Here is a 23,111-nt window from a genome sequence, read left to right as displayed (position 1 = left end):
CTTGAAGGGGGCCTTTGACAATATCTCTCATGGAGCCATACTTTCAGAGCTAAATATAATTGGTTGCGGGGAAAACATATTTAACTATATACGGGATTTTCTCACGGAGAGGAAGGAAACAATTGGTATTTCACGCGTTAGGTCTGAGCCTTTCCGAATGCCAAACAAGGGAACGCCTCAAGGAGCCATTATATCTCCTCTGCTGTTCAACATCGCCATGCGTAGACTGCTGTTCAGCATCGCCATGCGTAGACTCGCGTGGGCCTTGGACTGTGTCCCGCAGCTGGGTTATACCCTCTATGCGGATGACATCACTCTGTGGGCCACGCGGGGGTCTCTGGCCAGCAAGGAGCAGACTCTGCAGGAGGCGGCACTGGCCGTAGAAAACTTCTGTGCAAGCATTCTCTCCTTGTGCTGGACTCGTACCGCGGGCACTTGACCGACAGTGTCAAGGCTGCGCTGGCTGAAACGGACACCGACCTCGCCGTGATACCGGGTGGTATGACGGGCCAATTGCAGCCACTTGATGTTTGCATCAACAAGCCGTTCAAGGATCGCCTGCGGTGATTATACACGGACTGGTTAAGCACCGAGGACCACCAGCTGACGCCGACGGGCCGCATCAAGCGGGCATCACTGTCTCAGTTGGCAGGCTGGGTGGCTGCAGCGTGGGACGACATTCCAGGAACTTTGATCGTGCGCTCTTTCAAGAAGTGTGGCATATCAAATGCACTTGATGGCACCGAGGATTGCGTACTGTTTGAGGACAGCGACAAAGAGATCAGCGACGACGACTCGGAATGAGCGCGGCATCTTGATGATGAACCAACTGCTCCGTTTCATCTTCATATTTTCAATAAATGTTTTCTCTTTGTGAATTTTGCCCGGCCTACATTCGAGGTAAGTTTTTTTTTTTTTCGGGCTTCGGACTTTAGGGGGTCGGCTTAGAATCAGGGTCGGCCTAGATTTGAGTAATTACGGTATTTCTTCTCGCATGCATTCCTTCACGAAAATCAGTAAAGGACAGGAAGATGAGAAGCGTACGAACTTGAGCTTGTTGGTACACATTCATAGTAAAAAAACAGCGCGAAAACTACAGGGACGAGACGGCGCTAGTCCTGTTTCATCTGTCTCGTCTTCGTAGTTTTCGCGCTGTTTTTTTACTAAGAAAGGAAGATGTCACATTGTGCCCTTTTTTAATGCACCCGCTAAAAGGGAAACGAAAAAAGACGGTTAACGCAGCAAACTGTTGCAAGCTAATAGCACAAGACAGGTTTGCCGGACATGAGCAGCGCTACACGGCACGTCGTCTGCTCGACTCCCTGCGCCCCTGCGTACAGCGCCCCTTGCGGCATCGGCGCGATTTGGGGACCGGTTTTCGCGGCCGCTTTTCACACCTCCCCATTCTAGCCACCCTAACCTGTGACCATGGTTGCAGTGCAAAGCTAGAAAGAGCAGACGACGCTAACATAAAAAAACTGGCTTGCTTTTTCACCTTCACGCCCCTTTCACTAGTAGCACTAATAACCATCCCTTCTGTTACAATATATTCATACAAGCCGATGTGAACAACTCATACACAAAAGAAGCATATTTACTGTCATACTAAAATAATTCTTCTTTATAATTCGGGTGCTTCAAAGCCCAATGACAATCAAGAATTAAGGCAAGCATTCCATGCTCAACATTAGAAGGCATACACTGTACACCAGCAAAGTGGCAGCACTTCTAGCAAGAGGAGATTAAAGAATGGTAGGCCTGAAGCAAAACATTTAAAATCGGCACACCTGAGTGAGTTTGTCTACACTGCCATCAGCAGGTTTTGTTGCAGCTGCTTGCTGTGGCAATTTTGCTGATGTAGCTGTCTGGACAGCAGCCTCATCCACTTCGTTGTCAGATTCATCCAAACCATACTTGGAAAAGTGCTTCACCTGCAAGAAAAGACAAGCGAGCGCAATGTATGTAGTCAGTGGACCAGGTACAAAGGATGCATTAAATCTGCAAAGAGATCTAGGTGTAGGAATCACTGATAAGCAGCGTACAGTGGGTGTTCTTTTAAAAAATCACTGCAACACCTTTCAGGCTTGATGAGAAAACCAATTTCACAAACAAGACAGAGCTGTGAACAACTCAGTCAAATATTATAGTTGAACACAGTGATTGCAATTCACAACAACCGCAGTGCAAAACCACACGAGGTGAGCTTAGCTATTGTCACTCTCTCAACGTATGCTTGCTATTTCCCCCAGCCCATGAAAGACTCGTCCCTGTCCCCACAGACCTGAAACCCGCTGCAGTCGCGACTGTACGCAAACTGCAGGATCGGGGGTGGCAGCTCTGTCAGGGCTGCTGCGGAAGTTCTGGTGAGGGGGAATACCACTCCGTTAGCATGTACTGCAATCCAAAGCAAGGATCAGGTTTGCATGCACGAATTTCTGTGTCGAAGTTAATAAAAACCCTTTAGTGCAATGTACTTATTGCTCTTTATCTCAAAGTATTTTCGGGCCAACTTTTAGATATTTCGAAATCTTGACTGAGAGTGGAACAAGAACTTTGCTGCTGGACCATTTCACAAGGTTCGCGAAAGGCTGCTGAGCTTACGACAAAGCGGACACCGTTCCTGAATGTGAAGTCAGAACCTAGCAGCACAACTCTGTCAAGCAACCCTGTGCCACGTCATGTGACGCAATAGATGTACAAAGAGGCAGGTCCTGCAAAATAGCACGCTTGGTGCAGTTCATTTTGTCGACAGTCAGAGAAGCGATTTGGTTTTATTCACGCGGTGCACATGGTGTGGAACTTTTCGTTGGCCGTGCAATGTGGCGAGGATAACGCTGCCAAAGCAAAGCAAGTCACTGACACTGCAAAGAAAGGTAGCCCTAGTTGAAGAAACGGATTCGAGACTTCGTGTGGCTCTTGCAATGAGCCTTCCAGTCAGCACAACATTGACAGAGAATGCCAATGCTCTTGACTGGGCTAGACCTATTTCACCTGCAAGAGCGGCTGGTTTGACAGTTTTGTTAAACGAAACAACATGGTGTCGAAGCCTGCACTTGGTGAAAGCTACAGTGTCAACACAGCTACTCGAGGGGTGCCAACATCAGCTGAAACAAGAAACATGCTTTGCTTAATGTGAAGTAAAGTTGAGTGCAGCAGCGGGGACAACTAGCACATGCAATCTGTGAAGCAACTCGAGGACGCTTTGCTAGGTCCATGTGCTACCACGAAACAGACCACACTTACTCCATTTCCGCACTAACTAAAAAGGCAGTGCTGCAACACACAGCTGGTTGACAGCTCTGGTACGTCTTTTTTTTTTTTTTTTAAACCCTTCCGAAGAGCTGGTTAGCTGCTCCTGTTAAGAAGCTCGTCAGCAGTGTATTTCCGCAACTTTGCTTCTACAAAATGTGCTTATGTCGAATTTTTTTTCCAGTTTTTACTACTTTGAGTTAGCGAGGTATTACTGTTAGGGGTGTGCGAATATTCGAAATTTCAAATATTTCTCGAGTAGTGTTTGCTATTCGATTCGCACTGAAATTTTACTATTTGTACTTTCCAAAAACAAATACAGTCAATGTCCAATTGAAAGTGACCCCTTCAGATTTTCAATATGCTTCACCTCATTACACTCTCAAATTGTGGCAAAGCTGCCTTTCAAGCGCCGTTACGGTTGAACTTTGCTAAGACACAGTCAACGTCCGATTAGAAGTGGTCCCTAGATTTTCAATATGCTTCACCTCATCACACCCCCGTATTGCGGCAAAGCTGCCTTTCAAGCTCTGCTGCGGTCGCAAATGTATTAACTGAAGAAAACGCTGGTACCAACATGGAGATGAAAGATGTGGCAGAGTTGGGGGCTCCATTAATGCTGGTTCGGACCTGAAATTTGGGCAGGAAGTCTGAAAAATTGGACGCCGAAGCCTTTTAGCATCCAAAATTTCAGATGTTTTTATAGATTGACGTCTACGAGGCAGATTTGGAACTCCGCACTTGAAGAGAGCACGCCCTTGTCTGCCACATCAGTTGGGCTTCCACAGAAGTTGAAAGAGGAGGAGGGGCTGAGGAAATGGCATCTTTGCCTATCACGGGTAAAGTGTTGTCGGCAACACTTTGGTTGCACCAAATCATGTACATAAATAGAATTCGGCCTCTACATTGCTTCATTCTTGATAAAACAACTATGAAACACCACCCCGCCAGTGCTTCATCAACCTAGTGAAAAGAAACACTTTCATGTTGCTATCTCTTAAGAATATGCCTAGGAATCCTCTCTAACTTCTTTGTCTGCAATTTCACTTCGAAGTATTAGAAAAATATTCGAGAAATATTAGAAAAATACTCGATTCGATTCGCACTCACACTTCAATATTCGAATTCGCTTTGCACCCAAAATTTTGCTATTCGCACAGCTCTAATTACTGTAGTTCAGATTGCAGGAACATAAGTTACCATGCCAAAGCTGAGGGGCAGATACAGATGAAACAATGGATAGCTGGTTCTCAGAAACGTAATAAGTGCACATGCACATATGCACACATCAAGCTCTCTCCCTGCCCATCATTTTCTTCACCTACATCTTAGTTTTAGGCGAACCTTTCAAAACTAACAGATTTTGGCGTTGTACACGAAAAACCCAGCACCGGCGAGCATACAGTAATGCAGCCCTCAAAGGTAAGCCAATCACATGCGTATTTGTATGCGGTGTCATCCCATAACTGATGCTCTCTCGATCGTGGGCTTGTCGGCGATCAGCCGTTTCTCATATGGCAATCTGATGTGTTATCGAGGTCACTTGTCATTTCACATTGCCAGATTTCATTGCTGCCCGAATATGAGCACATGGACGTCGTCATTGCCCGTAGCAACTGCAGTGTTGCACTGCTAAGCACGTGGATGAAGGTACAATTCCCGGCATGAAGAAAGGAAACAGCAGGGAGCATTATGCAATGCAATGGAAAGAAACAAAGAAAAAGACGATGTCAAGAACTCATGTGCCAAGTTTCGTTTGCCCCTATCTTCCCGATAGATCAAAAGCTGCTGAATTTTTTTGCTCCGTTCACTGCGCAAAAATGCCTAATGTCGGCTATAAAAAACTCGATCACCAGCGAGTCTTGCATGTCCAAGAACAGGCATCATTTTAGGTAATCTTAGAAGAGGCTCGTCTTAACCACCTGGTTGAGTGCCAGTAAAAAACAACAAACAATTTGAGGTTCTTTGTAAAGATGGTGCTGCATGGCAGGTGCCAGGTCCACCTTCAGCCACAACATAGACGTCTGATTTTTCGGACTCCCTAGGGACTGCGAAATCGTCTGAAAAATCAGGCAGTCTCAAGAAACGAATTCATGCTTTTTTATTCCACTCAAGCAGTCAAATCGCCACAGCTAAGTCTGAAATAGCTTCAACGTCTGCCAGTACATTTATCAAGCATTTTGGTGCGTGCCCAGGTTCTTATGAATACATTCGGTACTTGCCACGAACTCCACTTAAATATGTGCCAACCACCAATTGCAAATTTGCGTATCGTGATGAGCGCCGCCGATACCAGTGAAGCGCGTAAAAAATTACGGCTCTCTCGCATGGAGTGTTTGGAAACGACGCGGAACACAAAGGCTGTGGCAGAAGTGCAGACGACTCGTCGTGCTTTTCGCGATGTGTGTGCTTATGTACATGAACAATGCGCATTACTGTAAGAAAATTTCCACCGGCAGCCTTTGCTGCCGCGTGAAGCCGATAATTCTTAGTTGTGTGCAGCACATTGCCAACTAAGCTGACACCATCACTGCTGAGGTGCTTACTGCACTGTATGCACACGTTTGTCATGAAAGTTTGTTATGCCCACTCCGTTCCTTACCACGCACGGGCACACGGGCAAGATGATGGCAAGGTACTTTTGTTCGTGAAGGCAACACGCATATGGAGTGCACTTAGCCATGTCACACAAAGAGGCAGCATGAACGGTGGTGTATTTGGGTTGTCACCTATTAAAAGCGTGCGGTATGCTTACCACTGCGCTAGGCAACATGCACTACTGATCAGATAGCAGAAGATCCCTATCACAAAGGGTTCATACTGCCGCATTTGCTGCCATCACACCTCTGTGCATTTCCAGTGCTTATCCGTAACGACATCGCCGCACCGTGCCATGATAGTGGCCCCTTTGAATTTCGGTCTGCTTCACCCCATGACACTTAAGCATTGCAGCTAAGCTGACTTTGGACACTGCTACAGCCGCAAACAGATTGACTTGCGAAGGCGCTGGTTTGAGAGCGATGGGGGCTTCAATTAATGCCGTTTCGGACCTGCAATTTGGGCGGAAAGTCCGAAAAATCGGACGCCGAAGAGTTTCAACGTCCAAAATTTCAGACTTTTATGGGGCTTGTGACAGTGCCGCGAGAGCGTGTGAATTTTCAAGGATGTCCGAAAAATCAGCAGTTGACTGTAGCAGAAAATATAGGCACCATCGCAGTTATGAACATAACAGCCAGAAAGGGAAACATAAAAATAGGAAGCTATTGCGTGAGACTTCATGACAATTAAAAAAAGTGGTGCTTTGGGGCATAAGAGCTGGAAAAGTTTAATACAAACATATCATTGCAACAGGCACCGCAAGTGACAAAGATGCAGAACGTGCGATTATGTATCTCAGTGTTCAAGCATTGACAAGTCAATGCTTGCGCTGCCCACTGCAATGAATCAAAACCAACCAGCATGATTTTTCTGTTCTCTTGAAGAACACATCAACAAGGTTTAGCTGTTCTAGTTGCAACACACAGAATGCACCCACCTCAAAAACCCAAGACCCTGTTTCAGGCCTGTATTCCAGAAAACGGCCCCCAATTTTCGCAGTGGTCCTCTCCAATTTCTCCTGATAGCCAAGTGCCTTCAGCTTTACTGGGTCCTGGAAAAAACATAAGAGCAACTCTCGTGTGACTGAGTGTGTGAAAACTATTAAAAAGTTCAATTTGGTAGCTACAGCCGGATACAACTTAAGAAGTCTGGCGAGGCCCAGCCCAGATGACCAAAGCGCTTCCGCGACTATGTTCTCCTAAGGCGGGATTAAGGGCCGTCCGGCTCATGAGGTCAGTCTGGAGTGAGTGCCAATTGGGGAAGGCTTGTGTGCATCTGCCTTTGAGGAGAAAGTGCCACAAACTTCTAAAATTGTATCTGACTATAGTAATTTTTTTTTTCTCCTGCGTTATCGGTTGCAGCTCCAGATCTGCACAGCATTACAAATAAAAGACAAACAATTCTATACCAATGCTAGTCCTTTTCATGCTTCATCAGTGGTCTAAACTGCATTCTGATCACGTTATAACTGAGACTGCCCAGTCACAAGCAATGGATGATACGAAATCTGTTTAAAAGTGCATTCTGTTAATAGGAAATCGAGACTTGGGTATTTTCTGTTACTGTATTTACTCTAATCTAAGCCGGCCCCGATTCTAAGCAGACCCATAAATTTTGCAAGGCCAGAAAAAGAAAAAAACTTAATTATTGTACTCGAATCTAAGCCGACCCCCACTTTCACACATCGTTTTTTTTTTTCGAAAAAAACATTGGCTTAGATTTGAATAAATACTAGGGGTGTGCGAATATTCGAAATTTCGAATATTTTTCGAATAGTGTTTGCTATTCGATTCGATTCGCACTGGAATTTTACTATTCGAACTTCCCAAAAACAAATACAGTCAATGTCCGATTGAAAGTCACCCCTTCAGATTTTCAATATGCTTCACCCCACTACACTCTCGTATTGCGGCAAAGCTGCCTTTCAAGCTCCGTTACGGTCGAACTTTGCCAAGACACAGTCAACGTTCGATTGGAAGTGGTCCCTAGATTTTCAATATGCTTATCCTCATGACAACCCGGTATTGCGGCAAAGCAGCCTTTCAAGCTCTGCTACGGTCGCAAATGTACTAACTCAAGAAAACGCTGGTTCCAACATGGAGAGGAAAGATGTGGCAGAGGTGGGGGCTCAGTTATTGCTGCTTTGGACCTAAAATTTGAGCAGGAAGTCGAAAAATCGGAAGTCGAAGTTTTTTAGCATCCAAAATTTCAGATGTTCGTGTATATTGAAGTCTACGAGGCAGATTTGGAACTCCGGACTTGAAGGGAGCACACCCTTGTCCGCCACATCAGTGGGCTTCCACAGAAGTTGAGAGAGGAGGAGAGGCTGAGGAAATGGCACCTTTGCCTATCACGTGTAAAGCGTTGTCGGCAACACTTTGGTTGCACCAAATCATGTACATAAATAGAATTCGGCCCCTACATTGCCTCATTCATGATAAGACAACTATGAAACACCACCCCGCCAGTGCTTCATCAACCTAGCGAAAAGAAACACTTTCATGTTGCTATTTCATAAGAATATGCTTAGGAATCCTCTCTAATTTTTTTTTTTCTGCAATTTCGCTTCGAAGTATTAGAAAAACATTCTAGAAATATTCGAGAAATATTCGAAAAATATTCAATTCGATTCGCACTCACACGTCAATATTCGAATTCGCTTCGCACCCAAAATTTTGCTGTTCGCACAGCTCTAATAAATACGGTATGTGGTTAATATTTCTGTTAATAATACTTTTGTTTGCACCTTTTACAGTCTTTCACAGCAAACAGAAATGTCTCGATGATCATACCGGTGTCATATAAGCATGCCAAATGGGTCGATAATAGAGAGTGATATGCGTTACATTTGAATTTATGCTGCTTAGAGGTTGTGCAGCTTTCCTATATACTACACCTCTCTGTCAGTACATGGGTGCTTGTGTCAATCAATGCATTTTCTATTTGCCACAAAGAAATTTCACGACAGAGATGAAAGACAACGCAGATTTCGAAGCAGTGGAAGACAAGTTCAAAAAGTTTTTCCTTTTTCTTTGTAGGTAGAAACAAAAAGTGATTCGATCACACTTTCCCAGTTTCAAAGCAGTGCAACGCACCATCGGATGTATTATTTAACCCTTTGCTTTCATTCTACTTTACTTTGATGCAAATGCACCAGCTGATTCATAGTGGAAAAGAGCAGCGGCACCTGCAGTACTGCTGAAGCCTCATCAAACCCAAGAGGCAGGGCCCGTCTGCACATGTGGAGTGCGAGGAAAGGCTAGGGAACCATTTCATTTACAAGATCCCGGCATGAACTGTGCTGTTCCAGCAAGAACAAGCTGCTCAAATATTGTTCGAGGAGTAAGGTACAGAATAGCCTGCTTACTGGCCCTTTAATCTGCCACATGCAGAGCGCTTCTTAACTCTTTCGTTACCATGGGAAAATTGGCCACATTTTGTAGGTTTTACTAATTAATTTTTGTTATAAATAATATGATATGATACAGTGTAATATTATACATCAATATGAAGCTACGCGATTGTACTTTTTTAATGGCATTGCATAAAAAAATTAATATTAGGGTATGATATGCAAGAATATTTATGAAATACCAGATTTATTGAACATTGCATAGAACATTTCTAATGTTGTGCTCCCAACATGAAAGAAAAAAAATCGAAAAATAATCTGAAATATACAAAATGTTTGCTCAACAGTTTTCTATATTAGAGGAAAGTTTGAATGATCTAGCTCAAAAAGCGTATGAGTTACCACATTTTTTTTGTCTGCACAGTGAAAACTGCATTATTCCATCAGGTTACACGGTTATATTTTTTCCCTCTACCAATTTTCCAAACACAGTAATACAATGAATATAATTAAGAAGAGGAATAAATTTGTTATTGAGCCATGAGTATTTTAAACAAATTATGCTAAATAGCAGCACAGAAAAAAAAATTAAGATATCAAAAGGTAGCACTAAAATGGCGCCAAAACATTCTAAAGTATAGCTTCACTGCACACAATAAAAATATTATAAATTTGTAAGCTAAAAAGAAATTTCTTCAGATTACAATGTCTGACACCACTGAAATAGGTGGAACCATGTTTGAAAGCTCTAAGATGTAAAAAAAAAATTTTTTTCTAAGGCTGGTGTGCCACTGGGCAAAACAGGCGTTACAAGTGACATTTGTCCGGTTGTCAAGTTTCTTGTCCTCATAGCAATTTTTGTATTTTCTCCGCTTCGTCAATCAGTAGGACTTCTTCTGAATGTACTTGTTTTGGGAAGGTGAAGCCGTGGAAACTCGACAATGCCCAAATAGATCAGCAGGCAAATGAAATTTACCATCTCTGCGGCTGTGACCATTTCCCAAGAACCATCATCCTCAGCATAAGACTGCTTCTACAAGATATGCAACCACGCATACTCATTTTTGCTAACACAAATTCTGTTTATTACTTCCACTGTGACAAAGATGCCCAAAACACCAATTTTCCTTGTGACACATATCGCTCCACTGCGCAACACTACGCCGAGGTCCTGGCCGGGTACCCTTTTAGGGCTGAACATTACTCTCTGCTGGCTAAAGGCAATGCCACCAAATCTTTACCATATACTGTTGAGACACTACAAATAAAAGATGTAATACTGCCAACATCCTCATGACATTTCAATAAGCATAAAAAATCGATGTCACAGAAAGCGAAATGTACTGATCAACACCTGACTACGATCCAGGCTCGTTCTACGGTTTATCGTCCGAACTATATTTCTTAGATTTGACATCATCCTCAGAGCCACTTCTGCTAGAAACAGCAGAAAAATCGCTTGCAGATGCAACAGAATCGTTCAAGGAACAACATTTTCGAGAAGGTCTCGCTACCAGGTTGTCTGCCATTTTCGCGAACAAACCAAGCGAGCCGCTATCTTTTGAGTCGCTGATAAAAAACGCTACTGCTTGGGAAAAGAAAACTAACTATGCAGGAAACAAAACATTAGTGCTTACAGGATGTGCTAGATGGTGCAACTAGTTGATAGGAGCGCCCGTATTTTTATGTTCTCGCTCGGCGTGTTCGGGTCACCAGTGACCCACATTCTATAGGCGTGGTAACGAAAAATGTAAGTCCCTTTCGCCGCAGTACTCTGATGCCATGCAGAAAAGCGTACCAAGATTAAGAAGGGACAACTATACTCCATCTCATCACTACCGTTCAGCACTACCAAAGCTACGGTGTGTAAGCAAGCCACATGCTTGCGCTGCAAAATATAGTTCCAGATATAACTACCCTACAGTTCACAGGTTGAGACATTTGCGCTTGTTTAACATTTGTTTAGGGATGAGCAAATAGTAAATTTGAGGTTCGAAGCGAATCGGAAGCGAATAGTGATTTGGTCGAATAATTTCGAATCGAATAGTTCGAATAGTACTCCAAGAAAAATTGAGCATTTCCTTCACGACCCTTGTACAATATTTTTAAGAATCGGAACTAGGTATGAGTGAATGTCACTTTTTTGGTTTGAAATGAAGTGGAAGAAACCTTGAATGGTATCAAAATTTGAATAGCAGTAGGGTGCGAGTTATAAGTGGCACAATATGTTACCAGTTAAAAATTACTATACTTAGCGCATATAAGCCCATATATGACGCTGTTAAATTTTAAAAAATATGTACACTTAACCTTGAAGTGTGACATCGTGGCAGTGCAGATTTTGCCTGGCAGGGTGGTTTCACAGTACAGCAACCCGACGCTGCAGTGAAACCACCTTTACAGGGGGTTATGTGCTGTCCATGCATGTATTCGTTCATTTCGAATACTTCGAAATTTCGAATAACATAAATTCGTATTGAAGCGAATTCGAATACTTTAATATTCGTCCGAATATTCGCCCATCCCTACATTTGTTACATCGCAACAATGACTGATATGTTTATTCTTCATTGCATTTACATCTTATTTCTTTAATTGTATCAGTAACCACCGGCAACTGTGGTTACAAATCAACATGGCAACGCCCATGCAGACGTGACCGCCCGCTTCAATCCGAAGTTGCGCTTGTTACTTGCCCACAGCGCTGACAGCAAGAAATAAATGGCAAAATGAGCCATCACTTTGTGCCATGTCATGACGAGGACAAAGCAGCAGGTACGTTTTATCGTTATTGGAGAGATCAGACTTTTGTTTAGCCACGCCTGCTAAGCCTAACGTGTCACATTTGATAACGGTTCATGAAGCTAGCGCAATATAGTCACGAATACATTGCTGTCGGAACGCCAGGACATGAAGCTAAAGCAAATAAAAGCGTCAGCTTGGAGCTTACGGGCCACAAAGCTCATGACGACGACGTGATAAATTCCAGGCGAACGGCACCAGCTTCTATGGGTGCAGCCATGTTCTCTTTTTTTGCCATTTGTTCGCTTTACACGCACAATGCGGGCGCGCAGACGCCATGGGGACACTGAGGAGACGACACGGCGCGGAAGAATACATCACGAAGGATTTTCGCCCTTCCTATTGGCTAAGGGGTCCTGTAGCGTCCACAGTGCTGAAAGGAACTTCTGAGATGGAGTATAGCTGTCACGGATCACAGCACATTTGTTCCCTTAATTAAACACATGCGGTATATTTACTCGTACCGGTATAATAGCCGACTCCTAAAAACATAACTTTACTTGCAATCATTCATGTCTCTCTATGATGTTGCTGCGGCCCTGAGAAACAATAAGTGAAAACGTATTCCAGCTTTCTTTTGTTGCATACTAATTTTCCATGTTTTTGGGATCGTACGAATTTTGGATGACGCGAATAATTTATGTGACCCCACAAGATTTGTATCACCGAGGTTTTACCGTACTAGACAAAGAAAGCAGCGAGGCATACTTACCGTGATTGATTCACGAGTGACTTTGTTAATTGGCCACACTTTGTCAAGAGTTATCTGTGCTTTGCGGTTGAGGCCTTCGCCTACAGCAGGCTTGTCATCGTCATCAGGATACACAGTAATCTCCATACGGCGAAAGTGCACTGTAGACAAGAACAGCAACTTTGGGTACAAGCTCAAACACAACTAGAGCAAGCTTGGATGCTATTCAACCTAGAGAAACATGTCAATAAGGATTGAACAATCGAGGTATTTTGTAGCTGAGCTAGCGAACAATTCTATTTACTAAGTGGCCTTCGATTATTCAGCCGAGCTTGTTTATAATGAATTCAATAGTTCCGCAAAAAGTGGCTTTTATATCAGTAGCTTACTAATATGTGGTCATGTCCTTGAAAACATTCAAAAATAGGCCGCACAGTCATTCTGCTACAGTAAAGAATGATGCATGCAAAGTGAACAGCCTTTGCAATGAATCAAATGTGCCTTTACCAGAGAAATTTGAGCATAATGGCCAAATGGAAAAGAAATTCCTCCAAGGTATCTCAAGTTCAGCATGAACAGCATAGCAGCCACAGTAACTTTAGCTTGCAGTGAAAGTTGCACTGTTTTACATCCCTTTAGTGAAAATGCTAAAACAGCGGCACATTGTCATGTTCTGTATGCATTCACATGTTCTACCTTTGTAATGTGGCACCAACTTTGAACACCAAGACAGTACCAAAAAACATTAACATAGAATTTGTAAAGTTTGTGCTTCCATAACAACAATAACTGCAATCCTTTTTCTCTCTTTATCTTGTCTGACAAAGGAGACTTTTTCACTAAATTATTTCGAAAACAAACTTCACTTATACAGTTGCATTCGCTTTTAAGTAGATCTCGCTTCATGCGTGATGCGGGCACACAGCTTTGCCTGCTATACTTCAGTCTACCCATGTGCTTGCTGCACGCACTCCTATTCAAGGTTGCTAGGTTTGGCTACTTTGCACCAATTTAGCTGCTTTTTTAGGCCAGTGGCAGCAAAAAAAAATGTCTTGGCTACTTTTTGGCTAGTTTCTTGTTCCCTTGATTTCAACCAAATTATCAATATCTTGTGGCACTGCAGCTGTAAGCGTTTGAGTATGCAGTGTCAAAACATGGCGACCAAAGCGTGCTTCCAACTTCCCAAATAGGATTTTGCGCTTGCCTTACAAAAAAGAAACAACTTTTAGATATGTGGTTGGGACTCGGGGGAGAAAACTGTTGCATAGGGCCTCATTTTGCAGACCACTCTAACTTGAAGCGAAGGCGACAATCAAAAGCACCCCGCATCCAGGATGGTCTGTATTTATCGGCATTAGAAATAGGACCTCCTACAAACTGTCTGCGTTATTTCTTATAATCAGGTACGAATTTTGACTCGGGAATATTAACTGCTTGGACTATGTCATCACACGAGAAGCGATTGCAAAAGCGACTACAATTTATGCTTCTATCCCAGCGACTGCAATTTTGAGCACACTCATGCAGTACTCATTTTAATTGTTGCCACAAGGCTCATACTTCTAGTCCTGTAAAGAAAAGTCACACACAACACATAAAGAGAGTGTCATTCCCGCAACTGGTCAGCTGCAAATACAATGCCACGATAGCTTTTGTGTGTTGCTACGTTCCAATTCAGATTTCGAAGAACCGAAAAATCTTTTTCTCGATTTTACGAACTTCAATTCAAGCATAGTCATCAGTTCATTATATCAAGTTTCAACTGTAGCAGCAAGATCCGAATAGCAGTAGGGTGAAAGTTATAAGCGGCAAAATGCTAGAGGTTTTAAAATTTGCTATACGTACTTAGCACGTATAAGCCTGTATAAGATGCTTTTAAACTTACAAAAATGAAGTCTCAAAGGAGGTACGCCGCTGGGGAGGGAGCGACGAGGTCGTTACGAAAGGGCGAGGGCACGCACTGTGAACGAACGAGGGGCGGATGGGAGGAAAAGACCGCGGCAGCGCTGTGCGGGCTCGCCGAGGTGGAGAAGGATTGTGGTTGCCTAGGCGACAGAGTAGCCTTGCACCGGCGCGGCAAGGCGCAAGGCTCCGCGGCCGCTTGCCGGCAGCGCGTTCCGCGTGGAACGTACGATCAGTACGATCGCGTCCTCATCAAGTGCGCTTTAAGTAAGTTTCCTGTCGGAAAAGCGTCGGTCGTTATCACACTTGCTACAGATATCGCGTTTGCTACTCGTCTGCAAATTGAAAGTTTTGGCGGCTTCATGACGCGAGCTTTAGCCTTTTCTGCCAGTGCGCGGACATATAAACGAGCTTGGCGGCTTTTGTCGCTGTTGATTTCCCGGCCGCGAACCAACTCTCGTATCACGCGCGCTGTTCTTGGGTTAGTGCTGAGTGCTATCTTTTCGACGTCCGATCTTCATGTTGTCTTGGACAAACTTGCCGCGACAACAACGCTGAACCGCAGGCTAGGCCTAATCAGCGTGGTTGCTTTTCGGTAGCGGTCGCGGGCGATAAAAGTTGCGGTTTGGGTGCGGAATCAACGAAACTTTTTGCGATGGCTGCACTTGAAGGGAGGGAATCATATCGTTAATGAAACGAGGGCATGGTCGGCACATGCAACTCTCGAATGGTGGTTCCGGATTCGATTGCAATGTCTTGGACATCGCGTGCGCGCCCGTGAAATCGAACGGTCGGTACCGCTCAGCACGTGAAATTTCGGTCGCGATTCGACAGTTGTCTGTGTAATGCGCATACCTCGAGGTGGCCTGAAACGTAGTCGGCAAATTTCCCGCGATGGGCACTGTGTTTTGTTTGCTTTTTCCCCCGTGTTCATTTCGTTGGCAATGCGGGCTTTGGCGGTTAATTTTGAACATTCCGAGATTTAAGTGGTTGTAAGCGCCCCGAATCGAGGTGCAGGTAATATGTACATTTAACCTTGCGGCAGCGTGGATATTCCCTGAATAGGTGGTTTCACGGCATAGCAAACTCGCCCTGCAGTGAAACCACCTTTTCAAGAGGGGGGGGGTTACACGCAGTCAAACATACAGATCTATTTGTTCATTTCGAATACAGTAGACTCTCAGTAAACAACTCTTTTAAACAGAACATACTTTCCTGGTCCCTTCAGGTGTCATTTAACAAGAGTCTACTGTACTTTGAAATTTCGAATAATTTAAAGGGACACTAACGGCAAATAAAACCATTTACTAAAGAATTTTTTCTCCGTTATCAAGTAATAAATGCCACTTTCATGTATCCGTACCGCCTATTGCACTCGTTTTTCTTTTCAAACAGAAGTACTATGAACTTTTTAAGCAGTAACTGCAGGTTAAAAAAACAGATAAGCGATCCTAGAACCAGAGGCCACGAGAAATGGTTAGTACCGCAATGGTGTACAACTTATGGCAAACAATCACTGGCTTTCAATGTACCGTATCTTTTAAACAAATATCAGAAGCAGGGTATTGATTTTAACAATGTTTGTAAAAAAAAAGTTGCGTGATTATTTTATGTCTGAATTGTACTAAACAGTGGTATCTGTTCTTACCACTACACACTTCTTTCATTGTACAATGTAATATATTTTTTAAATAGTTGAGCGGAAAAAGTGTTTCGATATAAATCTGTTTACAGCAAGCATGTTTGAAATGTACATATGATGATCCAACATCATTTTTTAGTCTACTTACCTTTCCGTTTATGTATGCACATGTATACAGTGTATATATGTATGTCTTACGTTTACCAGTATTCTATGTCCTTACTTAGTTTTTTTTTTACTACTTTAAATATCCTTTGTTCATTAGTACCCGATGTTGCCTAGAAATGTACCGTATTTTCCGGTGTATAAGTTGCACCTTTGTATAAGACACACCCCCTACTCTTTAAGACTTTCGCGGGAAAAAATGATAGATAAGACGCACCTTTGTATAAGACGCATCTATTTTTAACTGTCAACATGTACCCACGCAGAGTACATTCATTGCGGAACACGTAGTCACGCACGGCACTGAGTATCTGTAAGCAGCAGTTTTATTAAGGCGCAGAAAACCACTATTTATTCTACTGGATTCGAAGCCACATCCTCCGGCGCACTGTCAAAAGTTCTTCCGCCTCGGTTGGCAGCATCACTGGGTTGCCGTCGTCGGCCTTTGAGTAACCTTTACGCAGCGTTGTAAGCGCCTTGAAGCACATTGTTGGCATTGCCTCTGCTATGGTGGCTACCATACCTCTACGGCATTACGAGACTTGGCGGGAACACATAAACAACGAACGCGCCGCACGGTTACTACCTACACACATGCCTACACACACACATACAAAACGTAAATAGCGACCGGAAGCCGGAAGCTGCGACTACTGCTGGACTGCAGCGACGTCCCACTCGAAACTGATGATGATGATAACGAAGTGGTACTTTCGCTTTTGTAACTGATATTGTGGGCGCTACAACGTTACAATGAACCGTTGTGGTGCTCTTTTTTATTTATTGCCTCAGTTCCGTGGGTTTAATGCTCCGTTTAAGAACAAGCAATTCAAACAGTACAATGAGGCACGCGACGGTGGTGGCTTTTATTACGGCCGTAATCTCCGTGGTCGCCACACTGCTTGAACAGCAAGCAGCCGACATCAAAGATCACAGCCGCTTCATTGTTATGACAAAATTAGATATATTTTTACGAATGCTTTCGTGCTCAGTTTATCGTACTCATGAATTAAATATAAGCAAATTGGTGTCGCAGAATCGCATGACTTTTTGTGTACAGTAATACCTCGTTAACTCGAAGTAGTAAAAACCAGAAAAAATTTCGAGATAAGCAGATTTTCGAGATAAGCAAAGTTGGGCAAATTCCATTGAGAAGTTCAGTTCTATCTAGAAACGTTATCCCTACTGACCAGTTTCTTAACAGGAGCGCCAAACTGGCTCTTTGTAAAGGTTTTGAAGAAAAATAATGACATACCAGCACTATTAACCAGCTGTGTTTTTCGGCACTGCCTTTTTATTTAGTGCAGAGATACCGACTAAGGCTGGTCTGCTTCTCAGTAACACTTGCACCTAGCAAAGCTTTCTCGAGTTGCTTAACACATCGCATGTGCCGATCATCCGCGCCGCTGCACTCAAATTTATTTCGCATCAAGCGAAGCATGTTTCTTGTTTCGGCGGATGTCGTCACCCCTCGAGTAGCTGCGTCGACGCTGCCGCGATCACTGTGCGTGACGCCATGTTGTTTGGCTTAATAAAATGGTCAAACCAGCCGATGTTGCAGGCTAGGTCAGTTTAGCCCACCGCTAAGTCCAGAGAATCGGCCTTATCTGTCGATGTGACTGGAAGGGCTCCTCTCCTCTCGCACGATGCCACACATTCAGCGCCGTTTTGACGTCCGGAAACTTCGAGCCTCGAATCCGTTTCTTTGATTAGGGCTACCTTTCTTTGCAGCATCAGTGACTTGCTTTGCTTTGGTGGCGTTATCCTCACCACATCACATGGCCGACGAAAAAATCCGCGCGACGTGCCTTGCGTAAATAAAATGCTCAAATCGCATCTCTGACGGTAAACAAAATGTGTACGACCCGAGCTATTTTGCAGGGCCTGCTTATGTGCACGTCTATAGCGTCACAGCGTCACATGACAACACATAGGGTTGCTCGACAAAGTTGGTTTGCCGCTAGGTTCCGACTTTACTTTCGGGAACAGTGTCCACTTCGTCGTAAACGCGGCAGCCTCGCGCGAACCTTGTGAAACGTATGACATTTTGCCGCTAGTATTTTGTGAAACGGTTCGGCGGCGAAGTTTCGGTTCCATTATCAGTCGAGATTTCGAGATAACCGAAAGTGGGCACGGATGGTGGCGCCACCTAGCGAAGGGTGAATGCGTTAAAAAAAGTGAAAAGAACAAAAGCGAGAATGCTTGCCTGTATCCCCGCACGCAGCAATATCACTCCTTCTTTTAGCGAAAATAAAAAATAAATATGAGCTAAGCACCAAAAGCGAAAATTTTCTTGTTGCAGACTTGTTTACACCGATCTTCTAGATAGGCCTAGGGACTTTCGAAATGGGAAGCAATCTCAAAAACTACGCTAAGTTATCCGTAATACCGTGTCGTCGAAGCTACCTGAAGGCAAGCGAAGCCATTTCGCACAGTCGTTTGCTACGAAAGAAGTGGATCCGTCCACATCAACGCTAAATTCAGTTCGAAGCGGGCGTCGAAAACCGCCGCCATGTTTTACGTACACTACGTTAACCACGCAAACACGCTAACGCTAAATCTGAAAAATAGCGTGCGTACGGTAAACGCTACGGGTCACGTACGGTACTGCGCATGCGCATTTCGGTCCCGCTATTCCGGTAAGCCCGCTATTCCGGTAAGCCCGCTATTCCGTTAAGCCCGCTAAACTATAACTGTCTGTTATCTGCACCGATGAAGTCACTGGCTGTGCTCCCGTCCGATACGGCGACCGGAAACGCTAAGTCGCAAAATTCGCTGACGCACCGTACGCCGTAGTCGGCAGTCATGACACGCCCGAAGTCGTCGCCTGGCACCAAGGCCCGTAAGGAAACAGTGCACAACGGTGCTTTACTTGACGTCGTTCCAAGCCCCGGTCATCATTTTTATCGCTACGAGCGGGACAATGCTTAGTTCGACTCCCGAATGACGATTTATCAAGAACAAAGCGCGAAGTACACATTCTGCAAGAGACAACGCTGCACGAAGAAACATTTCTCCACTGTCGACATGTTGGCGATACCGATGGCACTTGTGGCTTTGCAGAAGGCAGCCGCTACTTTGGCGAGAAATGCGAAAAAAGCGTAGCCTCTGAGATGAGCATTTTAAAACCGAAAACACTAAAAATGTGTCACAAGGCTGCGGATCTTGAAGGCCATGCTTTGCGGGCCCGCATGCCATCGTGCGCGGAGAGACAAGGAAGGGAATGGAAACGTTACAACAAGGCTGCCAAGTCACTTCGATTTCTCATTTTGGTGCCCTCGGCAATCAGCCTCTTTGAAAAACACTAACTCATGCGTTGAAACCTGCAGACCGCGCGTCAGATATACTGGTGAACTGACAAGCGCTGTGCAACGAACTAGAGCAACGCAATTTCGTCACCTAGCTGCGCGCGATGAGGGATTAGAACTTATAAGAACGCCGCCGAAAAATGATCAATAGTTGTTAAGAAAAATGCACTTTCTGGGCTTTGGCGCGGGGCAGCGTTCGATATGGCGGATGTTTCACTGTGCGGGAGTTCGATATACGTGCACACCAACCCCATACTTTTGCATGAGAAATTCAAAGGGATTTCTCAACTGTGCGATATAGCCAATAATTCGATATATCCGAGTTCGATATATCCGGGATCGACTGTACGTAGCAAAATAAAAGATTACTGGTGGAAAAAAAGTTATCTTTCTTGATTATTCGGTATTCGATTCGTATTCGAAGCTATGTATTCATATTCGATTAGAAAATTTTGATATTCGCACACCCCTGCTTCAAATGTTCCAAGTGCTCGAATTTTCACTGTGCCTAGCATAAAGGCTCACTGCTATATCTCTATTGGCATCAGATAAGTGGTTTCAATGGTATTTCAGGGTTTATGGAAGCTGCAAATATTTTTAAAAAGGCCACCTAATTCATGCAAGCCACCAAGCTAAAGAACGAAATCTAGTGTCGCAGTTCTTTCAGAACATATACAGTTCAGCCATATACATGTGGCTCACTCTAATCATCTGTCATTTCGAAATTGAAACCACTTGTGCTATTTTTCTTTGAGTACATGCAATCATCTTACTATAGGAAGGACTAAAGTGTTTTCTGGGAGGAAAACGAAGCATTCTAGCTGGCTGGAAGCAGAAACTATTTGAATTTACATGCTGTGATTATTAATAATGACCCTCACGAGCGAATACCTAATTTCAGACCTAATTCATTAGGTCTTGGAACCTCAATGCAGACTTGAACAATACTGCGCAAACAGAAAATATCATTAGAAAAATATAATTAATCCTAAGAGGAGACAACATAATTCCAAAGATTCCGTAGAAACAAGCACTGTGCACGCAGCTCATTCAGCTGACTCACCAATGTCATCAAGGTTGAGCCGTGCTACATCCATGCGGCCTGGAAAGTAGACATTGCCATAGCCCTCACGTGCCACACAAAAATTATCCACGATGCAGTGTCCATCAGGGCCCACCATAGATGCTAGCTCGTCCATAGAAGGAACAGTGAAGTACCCTGGCCGAGTGAGCACAATGCCTGCAGGATGGGGGGGTTTTGCAGGGTCGGGTGCTGGATCAGCCTGAGAAGAGTCGTCCAGGGAGTCCGAGCTGGACATGAAGCGCAACTTGCGGCCACGAACCTCAAGGGACGATACCGCATCATCCAAACTTTGCAGGTTGCTGTAAAAACAACATTTATGACAAACAAAATAGTTACAGAAAGCTAAGGCACTGCTGAATTTTATTGCAGCAGCACTGCACAGCACTTCAGAGAGCTTTGGCAAAAGAATGTATCGATACACAAAAATTAATACCAAGAAAGGTAGAACAGGAAGTCTCAAACTACCGTAAAATCCTGAGCAAGTGCCCCTTCCCCTACGGCAAAAGATAACTGGACAAGATTTGGAGGAGGGGCCTCTTCTCATTTGGGGACAAAAATTCAAGATGGCGGCAGAATAAGAGCGGCTAAGAATAAAGAATGTATACCCGTGCTTCTAATTAAATGCGTTCAAAAAAAGCAGTTAAAAGAAAGCAGCGACATGAAGGATGTATCACCATGCTACTTGCAGGCCCAGAGCACCTGCACCTTATAATGTTTATGCTTTGGGCATCTGCAAAGTGTGTTTTGACATGCTAACCCTTTCAGACGCGACCTGTGAAGAACTGTCTGCAAATACGTCAACTGATTAATTAAGCTTAATTAAATTGTAAATAAATATCTATTTATCCTGGAGTCACTCACGTTGTTTTTGCGTAAATAGAATCAGATCTCAGGCTAGAAGTATAGTGTAAATTTCTTTTTGGTTATGTCCATTTTGAGCAAAGAAAAATTATACTTTTGACGTTTGCGGAAAGAGGCACGTCGAACGACTCGTCGAACATGGAGGTGCCTTCAGCAAAGTGATCATATACAGCAGTACACTGGAAAAAGAAGCTAAATGAAGACACATTTATTACGCAGAAGGTCCATTATATCCAAACCTCAATGTTTCTTGTTCTTTCTTAGCGACTTGTCGACGCAACTAGCAAAAACAAGTGGCATACACAATAGTGTACAAAGCGTCTCAAAGGGTTAATGCATATGGAGCACCATGCGAGGATGTAGTCTATGAAGTTAAATCCGCGAAGCCACCTGCACCTCACTACTAGCCCAACACTGAATTGGTGTTTGCGACTACTGCTGTGAGCCTGAAATAATACAGTAAAACCCGCATATATTGAACGTGCAAAAGAGCGGAAATTAGTTTGATATAGTATCATATAATCTGATATAAAACTTTTGAACAGGAGTGAGCAAATATTCTAACTTTTGAATATTTTTCTAAAAGTGTTAGCTATTTGATTCGATTCGCACCGAAATTTGACTATTCGAAGTATTGAAACACCTAGAAAATAATTATGGTTTCATTCGCTTAGGATGAAATTAAAGTGCTTCTAAATGATGGCTTGTGCGAATAGTAAATTTTAGGTTCGAAGCGAATTCCAAGCAAATAGTGATTTGGTTGAATAATTTCGAATCGAATTCAAATAGTACATATCACATATTATAAAGAAAAATTAGCATATTTGTCATGACCCAGCTAACCTGCACAATATTTTTTTTAATTGAAACAAGGCATGTGGAAATGTCATTCTTATTGGTTCAAAAAGAAGGTGGAAGCAACTTTGAACAGTAGCAGGATTTGACTTTCGGTAGAATGCAAGTGATAACCTGTAAAATACGCTACGTTTTAAAATTTACTATACTTATAGCACATAAACCGGTATAACAGCTTAAAGGGACCGACAACTGATTTTTCTCGACCCAGTTTTTTACGGCGCAACAGGAAGCTCACCCTTCGTAGCGTTTGTAGCTGCAGTGGTTTATCCGAAAAGCACGTAGTTATTTTATAAGCAGTATTTTTCGGATGACTGCCAGTTGGGCGTGTTGGTATAGGTTCATGATGAAAAAATGATCTGAAAGGCTCCAAACACGCATGGAGGCTTGCTCCAGCAACACTGAGAATTGATAGCGATGCCGCTAGCCCTTGTGAAAGCTGTCGTTCTGCTTTCGCAGGAGTTACTGTAACTATGCTTAACCACCTTTATTTTGAACTTTCCAACCATTTTTGGAAATAGCAAACTGTTACAATGAGATGTGTGGCTTTATACACCTTCCCGGTATTTGTACAGCGTTGTGTGCGCCTGCGCCCAAGGTTG

The 23,111-nt window shown here is 43.6% G+C and overlaps 1 protein-coding gene across 3 annotated transcripts in view; it reads right to left on the bottom strand.

Moving 5' to 3' along the window:
- LOC119382451 (nuclear pore complex protein Nup98-Nup96) overlaps positions 1-23,111 on the bottom strand; it is a 217,101-nt gene that overhangs the window by 90,685 nt on the left and 103,305 nt on the right. For all 3 annotated transcript variants that reach the window (XM_037650156.2, XM_037650158.2, XM_037650157.2), the window contains 4 exons: positions 20,773-21,092; positions 12,714-12,853; positions 6,785-6,898; positions 1,788-1,931 (listed from right to left, as the gene is read on the bottom strand). In XM_037650156.2, the coding sequence (XP_037506084.1) occupies positions 1,788-1,931; positions 6,785-6,898; positions 12,714-12,853; positions 20,773-21,092 (718 nt within the window). The remainder of the gene's footprint in view (positions 1-1,787; positions 1,932-6,784; positions 6,899-12,713; positions 12,854-20,772; positions 21,093-23,111) is intronic.

The sequence above is a fragment of the Rhipicephalus sanguineus genome, chromosome 2 (genome assembly GCF_013339695.2).
Source record: "Rhipicephalus sanguineus isolate Rsan-2018 chromosome 2, BIME_Rsan_1.4, whole genome shotgun sequence".
NCBI classification, from domain to species: Eukaryota; Metazoa; Arthropoda; class Arachnida; order Ixodida; family Ixodidae; genus Rhipicephalus; species Rhipicephalus sanguineus.
The sequence above is the reverse complement of the archived record's forward strand: the minus strand, read 5'-3'. Positions and strand labels throughout refer to the sequence as shown.